Source organism: Lycorma delicatula, chromosome 4 (assembly GCF_047948215.1).
Source record: "Lycorma delicatula isolate Av1 chromosome 4, ASM4794821v1, whole genome shotgun sequence".
Taxonomy (NCBI): Eukaryota; Metazoa; Arthropoda; class Insecta; order Hemiptera; family Fulgoridae; genus Lycorma; species Lycorma delicatula.
Window position 1 is genome coordinate 15048096 of NC_134458.1, and position 18151 is coordinate 15066246.

The following is an 18151-nucleotide window of genomic DNA, read 5'->3' on the forward strand; positions in this document are numbered from 1 at the left end:
AAGCAACAAACACAGTAATGAAAAAAATATTATTTGATATTAAAAAATAGAGAAGAAAAGTACAAATTGAACGTAAAGGTGTATTCAAAAATACTATAAGAAGACAAATAGTCTTGAAAGAAAGAGGTACAGAAAGAGTGAAATTCAACCAAGATTATGGAGGACATACTTTTTGGTCTAAGCTCCAATGACTAGGCAAACTGCTGATTAATGTTGCTTTCAGGTACACACACATCACATGCACTTACTTCAAAGTATCTAGGAGCTACAAAGAATAATAAAGTGCAAAGAAGTATACCAACCAGCTGTGAGTACCAAACAATAAAAAAGCTGGTATGGAGTCAGTAATTTCAAAGCTGAAGCTAAAAAATATGAATCCATAAATTGAAATCATATATTTTTACCATCAACCCACAAATTCAAAATTATTTATCATTATTTAATTACACTTTTACTTTTTTAAATTTTAAGTTGCATTATCAGTCAGTAATAAACGCCAACAGTATGTAAGCACCCGGCAGTTTCAACTTCATACATTGGAACAGGATATTAAATGTACTTAAGCTGTTGGCATTAATCCCCCCTCCACAACCGTGTTTCCAAGTTCTACTCTCTTAGATACTCTTTTTTTATAATTCTGTGGTTGGTTTTTTCTTCATATCTCTTTATTTTTATTGTTACAATTACTTTTTACCATTTTTTCTTAAATTAAAACATACTTTTACTGAATAGAAAAACAGACTGTAAATAAGAAAAAAAATTAAGTTTGTAAAAGATTTAACGTCTTTTCTCAAAAAAAAAAAAAAAAAAAAAAAAAACATAAACCTGAACTTTTTTTGACTTGTTAAACCCTTACCTGCTAAATGTTCAAAGTATGAGTTTCATCACATTACTGTCAGTTTGTAAGCCAATCAATTCTATTTTCTAAACCACTGCTATCAGACATTAAGCTGATTATTCTTAAATTTTATTCTTTTGCCTTTGTTAACAATCAATACAACAACCTATTATCAAATAATGCAAGTGACAGAAGAATGCACCCAATCTTAAGTAACAAATGCCACCTACCAAGCATAATGCAAAATGATATTTTCTAATACTTCAAAGAAAATAAGTAGGTAGCAATAAAATCAAAATATAAACACAGATAAATTGCATACGTCCATATAAAAATAAGAATTATTCACAAATCATATGCAGCTTGTAGTAACTGATTACAAAGACAAAAAAATTTTGTTTAATGTTTCTCTAAGTGTGATAACATTTCTTGAATTGCTTTTTTGCGTACATTACAGATTTGTAAATATAATTTTTCTATCACCATTGTAAATAAATTACTCTTCAAAAAAAATTAAGGGAAAATATAGTTCAAATCTGTAAAATTTATAATTTTGCATGGCCATTCCTGTGTTAGACTGATTTCACTGATGCTTTTCTTTTATAAATAGCCTCAGGCACCTCCCAAATTAATGTTCAACAGTAACCGGCTAGCATGTTAGTATTCAATTTCTCTTTAGCGGCTTTCCATCACCGAAATGTCTTGCTGGAAACGTTCACTGTGTTCATCAGTTACGTCTCCAAGGTTGTCCGGGAAATAATCCAGATGTGAGTAGAGGAAATGTATTTTAAGACATATTACATCCCTCAGCTCTGTATGAAGTAAGAAGTTGGTTAACAATATCGTGGTAATTGTCAGATTTTTGTTTGCCGAGAAACTTTTTGCAAACATCTTTAATGAAGCCCGAGCTGCACTTTCTACATTATTTAACATTGAGTTAAATACATCATCTTTGACCAACTCTCTTATTTGAGGACCAACAAATATTCCTTCTTTAAATTTTCCTTCACTTACATTCGGAAATTTCAGTCTGATGTACAAAAACTGTGACTATCCTTCGTCATTGCTTTTACAAAATTTTTCATTAGTCCTAGCTTGATATGGAGAGGGGGTAAAAATATTTTTTTGGGTTCAACTAAAGGCTCATGAATAACATTTTTCCCATTTGGAGTTAAGTTGTCTCGTTTCTTCCACTCTTTGGTAACATAATGTTTATCCCTAGCTTGGGGCTGTCCCATTCGCAAAAAAAAACACATGTACTTAGTATAGTCTAACTGCATGCCTAACAAAACAGCTAAAAATTTCAAATCACCACATATGTTCCAGGTATGTTTTTTATAATTAATTTTTCAAGAATGTCTTTCATCATGTCATATGTCTCTTTCAAATTAATACCATAAGCAATTGGTTTCAAAGGATATTTGTTACTGTTATGTAGTAGAACCACTTTTAAAATATACTTGGATGAATCTATGAAAAGGCGCCAGTCCTCAAGTTTATGAATTTGTCCTAAAGAATCAGGCAGATTCTTCATTGCTGCTTTTAAAACATACATTCACAGGTGGCTCAGGAACTGGAATAATTTCACTGTGAGGTACAGGCTTGATTGCTGATTGCAATGAAGGATATTTTACAGTATGTTTAGATTTTTTAGAAATTCCAGACACACTTGTTAAACAAAAGTAACAATCGGTTACATGATCCTTTGGTTCACGCCAAACCATAGGTAGACCAAATGGCAAAGCCTTTCATGTACCTTTCAACCATCTTCTTAAATATACAGAACAATTAGTGCATACTACATGAGGAGCCCACGTCTTATCCTGATAACCAATTTCACACTGAAAGTACAAATGATATGCTTTTTTTAATTAAAGGTGTGTTTTTTCTATTTCATTTTACAGTAAACTCACCACATACATAACAAAAAGTATCCACATCATTTACAAAATTTCGAGGCACTATGACAGTGCACTGTTAACAAACTTAAGACAGCAATAAGACTAAACAAAATTAATTCATTCCTAAATCCATTGCTTAATACAAACAACACAGCTGTGTTTTCAGGTACATGTTTTGACCGGCACAAACATGAAGGCTCACTCATCAGTATTAGATATGATGTCATAATATGTGACTATGATATGATTTACTTCTTTGTCTAGTACTGTTTATTTATAGCTTACAAATTATGTTAACAAAGTTGAACAATAAAAAATAAGCTAACAAACAATATAGGACTTAAAATGCCAACTATACGCTGAAAAATGAAAAAAATCCTATAATTAAAATTTAAAAATTTTTCAAAAATAGTGGGCGATAGAAAGATTCTGAGTTCATATTAGTTTTCAGCATCAAGAAACAGATTAAAACCATGTATCGCATGTTAGGAAACAAAAATTATGTTTATCAGTGTTATAGTTAAAAATATTTTTTTTTGCTTGATGATATCGCCACATAAGCTTGAAGCTTGTGTGTGGAATATGGAAATTAAATTTTTGTAGCATATGAAAAATTTCATGACTGATCGGGATTCCAACCCAGGACCTCCAGATGAGAGGCTGAACGCTACCACTTAGCCATGGAGATCAGCTAGTTAACTAATCAGCTTAATTAATTTGTTGTTTGTTGTTTCAGTATCAACTGTGAAGATCATTTTAACAGGAAAATTACAATACTTTGGAATAGAAGAAACTACAACTAGAACATTACTTAATTAGCGATCAGCAGGAACCAGTTTATTAAATTTGCCGTTGACAATTGTGCTATCCTAACTTAACAATCTTTTTTCTAATACTAGCTTATTTTAGTTTAGTTAATTTGAATTTTAATAATAACGCAGTTATGTTATTAAATTCATTCATTAAATAAATGAAATAAGAACAAATACTTTTCTATAAAATAATCTTTTATAAGATACAATTAGAACAAGTTTTTAAATAAAATGTTTTAAGAAAATATAAAAGTTGTTTTGAGATAAATACAATATTTTATTATAAAAGAAAAAAGTTGATAAAAAATGGCATTATAAAAAGAAAGGACTGTAGTCCTGAAACAGGTTAAACATTGAATAAATGATAACTAATCATTAATTTTATATTAATCAAAATAATAAGCTAACATCATAAAACTTACATTTTTCAATTCTTCAACATCAGAACCGTCAAAATCATCATTTATAGTTCTTTTAGTCACACATCGCTTTTTCTTTAGCTTACCTTAAAACATTAATTACAGAATAAAATAAATTATTCAAAATGTAAAATTATTCATTATTTTGACCAGCATCTGTTTCATAATATCTTACTACTACTGTTTCACGCTCATATACAACAATGATAGTGTTACCAACCTATATGCAAAACATGAGAAGGCAACAATGAGGCTACTATTAGCAAATGAAATTGAAATCTCATTGCTCGAGCAATTTATTTATCAAGCTTATTAATTCTTATTTCAAAGATATTTAGCTGTAACAGAAGGTAATACCAACTAGCTTAAACAGCTTCTACGAATTTATAATATTAGTACAGTTTTGACACTGTTACTTCTGCATTCTACAAGACATTTGAAAAACTACAAGTTACTGCATTCAATTTGTGACTTTCATACCTTAAATCATTTGTACAGACAAATCTCACAGGTAGTAGTAACTAGTACGGACCAGATTGTCTTGTTAATACTTACAAACTGGGACCTTTGAATTATAAAATGGAGTTCCTTGAATTCAGTTTTTTTAATTAATTTTATGTGGCATCAACTGCTAAAACCATCAGCCACTAATAAATTACAGTAGCACACAGTTGAAACTACAGCCAATGTTATTTAAATATAGCAATCTACAGGAATTGGTTTATTAAACATACCTTTGCATTTTATCTTATTTAACACCACTCGATTTCCAGAATCTTCTCTCACTTTTTCCTTATTAAAACATCTGCTACAAATTAAAGTTATTTGGAGAATTAGCATAATCCCTCATGTTGACATTTTTTTCTTATTTAAATAATCCTATAATACGAATATATAAAGGGTTAAAGAAATGTTAGTTGTATTTTAATGCAAAAGTAAAACAAGGATTTTTATAATTCAAATGAAGTTTATTAAACCAAATAACTGCCATTTTGATCAACCACCTTTTGCCACTTTTGAGGTAAAATCATAATCTGTATAACTTCTGTGGTTTCTGGACTAAGAAGTGTGGTAAGTGATTTTCATAGGCCTCTTCTGAAAGACTTTTTACCATCAAGAGTTCTGTAGAGACCAAAACAAAACGGTAGTCTGACGATGCAAGGTTAGAACTGTACTGTGAATACAGAAAAATTTCCCGGCCAAGCTCTCTCAATTTTCAACGAGTCACTAAAGATATGTGCAATCTGGCACCCTCATGATAGAGGATGATACCTTTTCTACTGATCAATTTTGGCCACTTTATCTCAATTGCTTAACGTAATCTTTCCAGTCATTGAAAGTAGAGGTTAGAAATTGTTCGATTGGGCATTAGCAGCTTATAGTGAACAGTTCTTTTCCCATTCAATACGCATGCGCACACATACACATACACACGCACACACACACACAGCATCTCTTTTCTTGGTGTCAATTCTGGCTTTGCCGCCATTATTGCTTCACCATGCTTTGATCACAATATTTTCTGTATATTATTTTCGTACTATCCACTTTTCATTGTCTATAAAGAGCCATTTCAAAAAAGGTTCAATTAAATTTTTCATTATTAAATCATGTGGCACCTTACAAGTTTTTTTTTTGGATCCAACCTTCTTCAAATGGTTTAAAATTGTTTTGTGGTTAACATTTAGTTTGTTATTGATATCATGACTGCTAATGTGCCAATCTTACTCAATATTTTTCAATTGTTGACTGACCAGAGGGAGAAATTTTGACTAACATCAAAATTTCCAGATTGAAAACACTTGGTTCAAACATTCAACTTTAAGTCAAAAGCATCTACATTGGGTCATAAAAGTTCCTGATCCAAAATTACAATTAAATTTCACAGGGTTCCAATTAACAGTGAAATCAAATACATAGATAACACCAATGACAAACCATTATTTTAAATGAATAATTCTATAACACACATTTTAAAGATTTCTACAAAAATCTGCAACAAAAAAGAAGTATATTATAGGAAAGTAAGAGGCTTTACAATTCTTAGAATAGATCAGTCACCATAGATTCATTGATGATAATTTGTGTAGTAATGAAAAACACAACAAATGTATTGAAGATAAAAGTAACTATGTTTTAATTACTAACCTATGTGCAAATTACTTTTAAATTTTACAAATATATTTTTAATTATAGAACCATTGTAATTGAATACAGCAATCCCCCAATATTAGTGACTTCAGTTATTTACATTCAATAGTTATTGCTATACAAAAATTAAATATAACAAATTAAAAATATGTTTAAAATTTCTTATTACCTTTTCATTGTTAATTATCTTTATTTTATCAATTAGTAATAATTTAAAAACAAACCAAGACTATATTCTACTGTTTATTTCCTGAAAATATACTGAATATGCATGCTGGAAAAAACTGCCAGCTATTAAAGAAATAATAACTTAATTTGTCTCTTGCACATAAAACAGAGCTGAAAAATATTTTCCAATTCTGAATTGAAGAACCAAAGTAAACATTTTTAAAGTTATGTTTACTAACAAAAACAGTAAACTACCCCGACCTACCTTTATAGGAAGATCATCATTTCTCATCTTCCATCCCTTTTTCTTATTCTAGATCCCTTCTTTTCTGTCATCAGTATTATAGGTATTATAGATAGACCCTCCACACAGAGTATGTTAGAACCCTGACAAGTGTATAAACTATTGTCAAACTGTATAAACAAATTGTGTATAAACAATTGATATAAACTGAATGAGGAGCAGTCTATAGACTCAGGGACTCTGTTTCCTAACTGGTAGTAACAGGAAACAAATAGCTAATTACTATTAGCAATTTGGTAAGCCTATTAGATAACGCTAGACATTCTAGTCCTCTCAAAAAAGCCATAGAATTCCATTATGAAGAATAAAACAATCAAGATACAGATGACGAATATAAGTCAAATTTTACACATTAAATTAAGCTTTAAGTTTAGGCAGTTTTCTGATGAAACATCGGAGTTAGAACTATCCATGATACTTAATAGAAAAATTAAAGAAAAATAAATGATCCTTAATAAAAAATTGAAAACTTTAAAAAACAAGCAATAATTTGACATTTTTCAATGTCTTCATCTCTTTAGGTTTAAAGGGCTAAGCAGTTTTTTCTTAGCTACATCAAAAGTAAATTTAATTATTAAACATTAAAGAGTATGAACACTATTAACAGTGGTTCACACATAAATAAAAAAAATAAATAAATCATGTTATAATTTTTGACAATATGTTCATTAGCAAGTGGTGTAACAAAATAAGTTAGGGGAAGCTAATGATTAAATGGTTAAGTATTTTGTGGACAGATCAAGAAATCATTGTAAATACTCATTAATGCATTTATTTTATTATCCTGTACGTAAGACATACAGGTCTGTCTTAACATTCAGTTACAAAACATAATCATTTTCTTCCACAATAATGAAATTTTCCTTTTTGTAGTAAAAGAATTGCTGTATTTGCAAACTGATATTAGTTATTTTATGATTAAAATATTGTATCTTTGATTTTACTCTACAGAGGACTTATCTTTCATATTATCTTTTAACAAATAATACTGAAATAAATTTATATTCTATTACCTTGACCTGAAGGCTTAGGATCAGCATCATTGTCAATGTCGTTTTCTTCATCATCATCCTCTTCATCTTCATCATCATCATCATCATCATCTTCATCATCATCATCTTCATCATCATCATCATCATCATCATCATCATCAACATCATCATCGTCGTCATCATCATCATCATCATCATCTTCACTATTATCACAATAATCTTCATCAACACTTGTATTATCCTCATCATAATCATCAACAACGCTGCCTTCATCATCACCACCTTCATCATTATTAACTTTATTACAAATGTTATTGGGATTTTTATTATTATTATTATTATTATTATTATTATTATTATTATTATTATTATTATTATTAATATTGTTATCACAATTACAACTATCAACATCTGCCTTATTATTTTCACTGCTTTTCTTATTAAGACTTTCACTTTTATCTGAAACAAATTACAATATGCATTATTCATACACAAAAATTTAATATGCATTTTCTTTAGTTACGTGCAAACAATGTAAATATAATCCTACCTAAAACTGAAAAAAATAAAACATATCACTTACGTAACCAATGTATCAGTAAAACAAGTAAAACATGGATTTATCTAAAAGCAGAAGAAAAAATGAATGAACAAATAAAAAATACACACATCTTTCCTTGGTTTTCTTGTGAAAGATATACCTTATTGGCTTGAATACAAGACTAGATTTTTTCCGTAAAATGTACCTATAAAAACTGAATCTACCTTATATGTACAGCCTAATATATAAGGACATATAAGTAACAGGGCTTTATACAGTTTCTGCATTTACGAGACTGGTTTGTTGTAACAGAAACATGTGCACATCACAGCAGAGCTCAAGGTCAAAACTAAACCGACATTTTTCTAACTTTGTGATTGACAGGTTCATTCGGACAAGCATGAATTAATTCCATGCATTGTTTCTAATATTTTTAATGCAGATATTGGCATATGTGAATTTTGCTACAGTGGATTTATCAGATTTGTGACTCTTTGATTTATTATAACGTCATAGTCACATGATCTACACAATTCATTCATAACTTGAAGTGTATGTGCAATTGTACTCTGTTAATTACCACACCAGTAGACGGCGGTAGTTTTAGGTTACCTATCATAGCAAAAGTGTCTTCACTATTGCAGATAAATAGAGGAAAAGTTATGATGTGAACTTCAAATTGTGTGTTTTATGTGAGGCAAAATGCACTAATAATGAACAAGCTTCAAAAAAGTTTGGTGTTGCTTAATACAACATTTGACGTTGGTGGAAAGAAGAAGAAAAGCTTCAAAATGCCGGTGCAACATGAAAAGTACTCAGAGGACTCAAAAATGGGAAATTTGATGCAATTGATAAGCGTGTTTTTTTATATGTGCAAAAGAAATGAAACAAAGGTTTGCTAACAAGTTGTGAAGTGATTCAAATGAAAGCGTTGGAGGTGACACATGAATTAAGTATTTCAGTAGCTCAATTTAAGGCAAGCTTGGGCCAGTGCAAATGAATGATGCACCATAATGGTCTGTGCTTGCGATGGCGTACAACTCTTGTTCAGCATCTACCGGCAGATTACGCAGATAAGTTGATCACATATCACATATCAGCATTATATAATTAAGCTGAGGAAAGAACATAATTATCTTCTTGGATAGATGGTAAATGCTGACCAAACCCTAGTTTTTTTTTAAAATGCCATCATATGTTACTGTAGACAAGTGTTACATTCCACTTTTAGTCATCTGGTGCTGCTACCTAGCGAGAAGCTAGAGCTTTCTGGTAAGCTCTGATCATACGATGTTCTACGTCATGATGCCGCAAGGAGTGGTCATGATCGTATAAGTAACCTATATTCATTCGGTGCCCATATCCTGCAAAAAGCAGTCGTATTTTTCATTTCATCTGGATGGACAGTTAGTGTTACTAGTGGTATACTTGATAATGTTCAAGTCTAGTTATGTTAGCATTTATTATTGGCAATTTAGATTATCATTTTAGTTATTATGTCAAGAGTAACGACATATTAAACATAACAATTCAAAGTCAACAAGGAGTTGTTTTATTTCATCATCATCTACAGTCCATACTTGCTCTAAAATCTACCACAACGTTTCATGGTACTCCGAGCCGGATAGTTAAGTTGCCGGATCTACCAACAAAAAGGGTGCAAAAACAGTATTACTTATGGGCAATATGGACATATGGGCAATGAAAAGTCACGCATTACAGTCATGTTAGCAGTTACCACAGATGGAAGAAAACTTCCACCTTATGTCATGTTAAAGAGAAAGACACTGCCAAAGGAACAGTTGCCAGCTGGATTTGTTTTCAGACCACAGGAGAAGAGATGGATGACCGAACAACTGATGGCAGATTGACTGAAGGTTGTTTGGGGATGTCGACCAGGTTACTATGGCAGAGGGGCATGCTAGTTCTAGATTCATTTCATGAGCACACAACAGAGAAGATAAAGCAGGTTGCTGAAATGAACACTGATCTTGTTGCAATCCCTAGGGGAATGACTTCCCAACTTCAGGTCCTTGATGTTGTTGTTAATAAGCCTTTTAAGGATCATCTTTGGAAAGAATACAATGCCTGGTTGCTTAACAGAGACCATGCATTGACTCCAACAGGCCAGTTGAAAAAACCAAGCCTACAGCTATTGGCCAAATGAATAGCCACAGTTTGGAGTATGAGCAATGTGAAACAATCGTCAAAGGGTTTAAGAGTGTTGTTTCTAATAAAATGGATGGTACTGAAGATGATGAACTATGAAAAGATTCTAGCTCTAAATCTAGTTCCAGTAGTGAAGATGAACTGGGAGAGGAGGAGGTTGATGACTGGGAATAATACCTAATTACATGTTAAAATAGAAGTATTGATTTTTAATTTTACTTTAAGGTATGTTTATTATTTATTTATAAATAAAATTTCAATGTGTTTTGATTAAATATATGTGAAAGCAGTCTTAAATGTGACTATTTCATTTTTTCTAGTAAACACCCCTCAAAAACTCAGGGTCATCTTATATGTGAGGCCGTCTTATATTCGAGCCAATACGGTAATTCAAAGAACTAGACAAAGGTTAGAAAGAAATTTTTAATCTACAAATTTTTCATAATCAACAAAAATTTCACTTAAATACATCGATAAAAAATCAATTAGAATGTGAAATCAAAATGAAAAAATGTTTAAACCAAATTTCATTAGTCAGAACATTTTCATTGCTTTATTGGAGCTAGGTCAAATTATGCTGTTTATATTGAAATCAACTCCTTTTGTTTCAGATACACTCAAATCTACACTCAATCTACACTCAAATCTGGCCCAAAAGTATAAAAATTAGCATTGCTGGCACTTTACTGAGAATATAGGTTTTATTCTTAAAAATAAATAAAAAAAGATAACCTACAGAAGGATGTAATCAATTAGACCACAGAATCCACAGAATGTTATGAATTTACTTAATTATGCCAATAATCAAGAAGCTCCGCTGACTTATGTGGCAGAGTGGTAGAATTTCTGACTTTCATCTGAATGTTTCAGGGCTTGAATACTGTTAGGCTTAACATTTTCATGCACAACAAAAAATCCATCTATCTTGATAAACAATTCCAGTTTTATGCAAAGTACACACAAGCTTGTATACTTGTTTCAGAAAATTGTATTCTGAAACAGAAATTCTCATGAAATGTAACTGCTGGAACTGTGTTTGTCATTTGGTCTAAATTAGCAATACAAAGTGTAATTAAACAATAAAATGCTAATACTTTAACCATGTACAAACAATCAGAAGAGGCATAATCTAAGGAAATCAAAGAATAATAGAAAACCCTGTACGTAATTCCTAAAATCTGAGGGAATCACAATTTTCATTTCTCAGTTTTCTAAAGAATCTGTAAGCCATATTAAAAACTACAAATACAACTTAATTCAGATATATAAATCTATTCATTCTAATAACTAAGAACATGTTAAAAGATAAACTACATCCTCTACAACATGATGGTTCCTTTACACATGGGACATTTTAGGGAGTAGCAAAATGCGATCTCTAGGGCTGCAAAATACAGAAAATAGTTGGCTGGGTATCTCATCATTAATACTGGTGTCAGTATGATGTTAACTGTGAATTCTGAGGAAAGCACAGGACAAAATTTGTTATCACCAGCAAATCCTATTCTTTTTGAAGAAGGATGAGGACAAAAGTCCAACTCCTTAAAACAGGATCTTATTGACTACAAGAAGGAAACCTCAACAGAAAACCCTGGCCTTCCAGGTAGTGGGTTAGGAACAGGGTCAGCAAGACTACAATGTAAAAAAAAATATTGCTGAGAAGCAAAACTTTGAGCCTTGGAATGATGACAAATTGTGGAGGAAACCAAGGTCCATGATGGACTGTAGCACCAGGATAAGTAAGTATCTGATGAATTATATACTTTAAATAATTAATATTACTTGTAAATATATATAACAAGAAAATATTAATGAACTCAAGACTTACCACCATAAGAATCACAGTTGCCATCTACATCTTTTTCATCATTAACAGATTCTAGTATTGTTCCAAGTCCTGACATCAAAGTCTAAAAAAATAAAATAATAATAATAAAATAACATACCTTTAAAAGGTATTATCGCCAAATATAGTATACAAGGGTATACCCAACAAAAGACAATTATATAGTTAAATTTTTTTCTTTAAAATAGCATCTTGAGAGTATCAATCCCCTTCAAAATACTGTCTATTAGATGATACGCACTTGTACCTATGGTTTTCCCACTGTTGGAAATATTTTTTATATTTTTTTGAACTAATACTGTAACGTGTCTCCTGTAATTTTTTCTTAACCTCTTCAACACTCTGAAAAAGGTTTCCCTTTATATTTTTCTTCATTCTTGGGAATAAAAAGTCACAGAACAGTAGGTGGGGCAAAGGGAGGTGAGGAACCGTTATGCTGTTTTTTTGTCAAAAACTGATTGATTTTCAATGCTGTGTAGGCAGACATATTGTCATGAAGAAGCAGCCAGTTCCCCAATCACCACAATTCAGGTGGTTTTATCTCACTGCCTCATGCAATCACTTCACAGCATTTCCAGATAGTAATGCTTGTTAACTGTGGAGCTCTGAGAAACAAATTCAACATGAACAACTCCTTTGATATAAAAAAAAACAAAGCATTTTTTTCACATCTGATTTCAGTTTCCATGCTTTTTTTTGTCAGGGCAATGAAGCTGTCTTCCACTGGCTGGGCTGCTGTTTTGTTTCAGGGTCATAGCCATAACACCAAGATTCATCCCCTGTTATGACTTTTGACAAAAAAAGGATCAGTTTGTACCTATTCTTTCAATTCCTGGCACACTCTCAAATAGTTCTCCCTCTGGCCATCGAAAAGCAATTGTATAACAAATTTTACTGCAAAATTTGTTCACAATCTTCATTTTCAGATCTTCGGTTAGGATTCTTTGTCAAACTCCAAGAAATTCCAATTATTTCTTCCAATTTGTCAATTGTTCTGTAACGATCAAACATGATGGCACTGCACATTTTTTCAATATTTTCATCTGTCCTGGACGCTAAGGAGTGACCCAGAGTTCAACTTCAAGTGACATTTGGCCACTTATGAACCAGGCAAACCAGCTGTAAATTCTTGCCTGGCTTAGAGGTTCCTTCCCATAAGCTTCCTGAAGCACTGCTCACCGTTTGCTACGATAGTTTCTCATGAAAGCTACCTAGCCAATTGATTAGGGAGAGTGACTAGTAAATGTACATAGCGGGAAAGGATGGCACTGCCAACCCAGTTGCCTAAAAAAATAATTTTGGTTTTGTTTTTGGTTTTCATTATTATTTAAATATTTGGTAAAACCATTTAATATTACAAATATTTACATAAAAAAAAAAAACAATATTTAATAATTGGTAGAATAAATCTTTGTAGAATCTTATACAGAGATTTCTCATTTAGTACTTGTATCTGGTTTGCAAATACTCTAATGCCAAGTTAATTCACATTAAGACAACCATATAGAAAAAGGGACATGTTTTTTTTAAGTAAAATGATGTTCATAAAAATATATATTTATAAATATATATAATCAAAACATTTAACAGAAAAAAAAATAATACAAAATATCTTTTAACAGAAAATATTATTAAAGTCTGTTATGCTGGTATTTTATAGACCCAATTTGTACTAACACAAAAGTTTTATCTAAAAATAATTGTTAGCAAACAAAATGTAATTTAAGCAATTTTTTGCTGGCTTTTTAATAAATTACTGAAATAAACTATCAACCGTACATAGATATAAAAAACGAGTATTATAAACTACGTATGTGCAATTACTATAGTGCAATTTCTTTCCAGCCATGGTGCTTTAGGGACAGACTGCAGAAATTTGGCCTGGTAGATTCTGGGATGTGTCCTCAGTGTGGACAATTGGAAGAAACCTACAATGTTCTTTATGAGTGCTCGAAGTAAGAGTTAATGTGCACAGAGACCATCTGTCGGCTTGATTTTATCAGGTCGGTACTGGATCTCCGTGTAAACTAGAGGAGCCAAGCCGAATGGGCAATAGTGAAGAGTTCTATAGTGTACTAAGCAAAAGAAGGGATTGCTGGAGATCTAGAGCTCTACTAGGATTTCTCTTATATTCTGTTTTCTTTATGTTTCGTTTTATTAATTATGTTTTTGTTGTTGTTTTTGTCCATTGTTTTGTTTCAATGTTACTGTGCTGTTATTGTTCCATGTAATATTTTTATGTTTCATGTTGTGTGATGAACTCACTTTTACCTTCTACGGGTAGGTAGTTCAGTTCATTTGTTTAGTTAGGTCCTTTTAGTCTTAAGACTTAGTAAGATGTGTTTTGTTTTGAGTTCATTAAATAGTAGCACACCAATGGGAGTGTCACTCATGGCATTCCCATCGGTGGCATCCTGGCCGAGGGAGACAGGAATATGTCAAAAGCTGAGGTTTTGAAGGTGCCTTCAGAAAAGTCCTTAAGGGTTATGAATGGACAGGGTGGCGGAGGGTGTCTTCACCTATGGGAGTCAAGATGTACTATCTTATCTAGATACCCTTTTAACTAAGATGTTTACAATATTGCCTTTCTCTGATTAGCACATGTATCGTTCATTCAGCTCCAAATAATTACATAATGTAAACAATAGTTCACTTATACAGGAAAATCAGTTGCTTTGAGGTAATAAACATAACATTAATGTTGCGGATGCTTACAACATATTATAAACAATATAAAACCCTATGCCATTTACAAAGGTTCTAAATTATTTAACTCATGTCTGACCAACATCAGTTAAAAAACTAAACTATCCAAAAAAATAATAAAATTGAACAAACAACACCTAAAATATCTGAATTAAAATATTTCAACTTCTCAAAATGGATATGTGACTACAAGAAAAAAATTACTATTTCGGTTTTAACTACTATCACTATCTAGTTGATAGCAACATCACGAGAACTGTGCAAACAGTGTTGGTGGACTTAATACTGAAAATAAATGCTATAAAGATCTATAGTTGTTACCATTACTGATATGCTTCCTTGCTGAGCCACATTCATCAATATTTAGATACTAGGAAAGTAAAATAACTGACCATGCCTATAAATTACAATTTGTGGACATAAAATCACGCTTATTCTAACACCATAAGTTGACAGAACAGGTTCATGATGCAGAAACTGAAAGTAATGATGAAATTTTGTTAAGCAGTTTCATAAAAAAATCAACATTTTTATAAACTGCTTTTATCATAAATGAACTACGCATTTTTGACCAAACCTCTACTAAAACTAAACACCATTGACATGAAAACAAAATGGCAACATAACAGTCCTACAAACTCACATTATGACTGCAATGACCAAATTCAAAACTACCCATTGTAAAACAGTACGACAGTAGAAGAATTCTCATAGAGAAACCCTGAACTAAAGGTTTACCATTATAATCATATTAACAACTTTTTTTTAAATTTATAACAAATGTAACTGGTTTATGATTAGATAAGTAACTTGAGCACAACACTGTCTAAGGAGAAACAACAAAACACAAAAAAATATTGAATTTAATATAATGATAATAAAAAATACACAAATGCTAAAAAAAAGTTACCTGTTTTGTATGGAAAGGTACGATAGCCAAGAACTTCTTCTGAACTTCAAGTACAGCATTCTTTGCTTCTTCATATGATGAGGTAATTTTTAAATTTGGTCTTAGTGACAGTAATGTGTCTCGGAATAAGTAATTTATATTGACAGGGAATGGATTATCTGCAGTCCAAATGGGATCATTGTATTTAAACCAGAAATAGTTCTACAACAAAAAAACAAACAATAGTAACTAAAATTAAGATCATTGTTTAAACAATCAAATAAATTTATATGCAAACTATAATAAAATTCGAAACAACTGAAATGTTTAAAATGTATGAGGTGTTCAAAAAGTAACGAGAATTTTGAAATTTCACGGGTTATATTAATATGATTCTCGAGATTTTTTTGTTGTACTGATAAACATGTTTGAAAAGTATCTGTACATTTTTAGCCGTATTGGATGTTTAGTCTGTTGTCAGCTGTCAAAAGGATAACACGTGTTTTGGTACAATCGGCAATTTTTTATTTGTATAAATAATGGATCAGAGAATTTAGATTAAATTTTGCTATAAGAATGGAATAAAGTGTAGCAATGTTTTAAAAATGTTAAATATTGCTTTTGGTGAGTCTGCTATGAGCAAAGCAAGGGTTTATGAGTGGTATAAGCGTTTCCAAGAAAGTTGTGAAAACGTTGAAGATGACAAGCGCCCCGGACATCCCAGCACATCAACAACCAATGAAAATGTGAAAAAAGTGAAAGAAATGATTATGAATGATCACCAAATCACAATCAGAGACGTTGCTGATGATGTTGGAATATCAACTGGCTCATGCCGTGAAATTTTTTTCAGAAGTTTTGGGTATGAAATGTGTGACAGCAAAATTTTTTCCAAAATTGTTGAATTTTGAACAAAAACAGCGGCGAATGGAAGTTGCTCAGGAGTTGCTAAATCGTCAACGATGCAGAACTACTGAAACGTGCCATAACAGGTGATGAAACATGGGTTTACAGATATGATGTCGAAACTACGGCTCAATCGTCCCAGTGGAGGCATTCTGGATCACCAAGACCAAAAAAAGGTTGACAAGTATGGTCGAATGTGAAGGTTATGCTCACCGTGTTCTTCGATTTTAAGGGCATAGTACATGAGTTCTTGCCACAAGGTCAAACGATCAATAAGGAGTATTACCTACAAGTTCAACACCATTTGCATGAAGCAATCCGGAAAAAAACGCCCTGATTTGTGGCAAAAGAATTCATGGCTTTTGTACCACGATACTGCGCCTGCTCACACTTCATTGCTTGTTTTTCAATCTTTAGCCAAAAAAAAGACTATAATGATTTCCCAGCCACCATATTCACCAGACATGGCCCCGTGTGACTTTTTTCTATTCCCAAAAATAAAGAGAACCTTAAAGGGCTGTCGTTTTACAAGCATAGATGAGATTAAAAGCAAATAGCTGAAAGAACTAAACACTATTCCAAAGATCAAGTTCCAGAAGTGTTTCGGGGATTGGAAAACGCACTGGCATAAGTGTATAATATCTAATGGGGACTATTTTGAAGGTGATAACATTAATGTAGATGAATAAATAAAATTCTATCCAAAAAACAAAAGTTCTCGTTACTTTATGAAAACACCTCATATACTCACATGGAAATGACTTAAGGGAAAAGAAAGGGATTTTAAGCTTAGCCATTTGCTGACAACCATATCAGAATATCTGGTAATAGAGATGAAGATTCTTTACAATAAGCATAAATTATAATGATAACAATTAGAAAAGGATATAATTTGAGTATTTCAGCTGTGATAAACCCAGATATGACTTTTAAATAACTCGACTCCTTTACATTAAAAATCAAAATTAATAATCTGACGCATAAATTAGCTACTATGTCTTCCTTGAATGTAATCTTTCATTTCTTGATGAATTTTGTATAGATAGAGAGGTGCAATAAAATAAAAAGAGGATTAAAACACAGTACTCAGAAATGAAGTGAAATGAGAAACACTTTTAAAATGTTATATAAAGTAACAACACTTTCTAGTTATTTGTTAAACTGGCAATGGCTTCACATCACTGGCACAGAGCATAAAATAAGAAAATTAAATTTTCAGATCTGGTGTGGCAGTTTGCATTCTGATAAGGTAGGAAACAAAATATGGATAAGACAAGTTTTGAATATTTTTTTGCTGAATGATAGAAATTATAATTACAGATGATCTGGTTGTCAGCAAATGGCTCAAACAAGTCAGAAGAATTGACAAGATCAAATCCCAAAAATTATAGAAATGCAGATTCTAAGAAAGAAAAATATTTTGGAAGATAAAAGAAAGAGTGGAAGGACCAGTTATAAACTGTTATTTTTTGGGGTTAATAGTATGATAAGGATTTCTGCCTTTAACTT

The 18151-nt window shown here is 31.6% G+C and overlaps 1 protein-coding gene across 5 annotated transcripts in view; it reads right to left on the reverse strand.

The window, feature by feature from the left end:
- LOC142323132 (regulator of nonsense transcripts 2-like) overlaps positions 1 to 18151 on the reverse strand; it is a 115000-nt gene that overhangs the window by 10516 nt on the left and 86333 nt on the right. For 4 of the 5 annotated variants that reach the window (XM_075362370.1, XM_075362373.1, XM_075362369.1 and 1 more), the window contains exons 15-18: positions 15758 to 15958; positions 12124 to 12205; positions 7607 to 8044; positions 3974 to 4056 (exon numbers count right to left, since the gene is read on the reverse strand). In XM_075362370.1, coding sequence (XP_075218485.1) covers positions 3974 to 4056; positions 7607 to 8044; positions 12124 to 12205; positions 15758 to 15958 — 804 coding nt within the window. The remainder of the gene's footprint in view (positions 1 to 3973; positions 4057 to 7606; positions 8045 to 12123; positions 12206 to 15757; positions 15959 to 18151) is intronic. The other variant, XM_075362374.1, reaches the window with a different exon arrangement.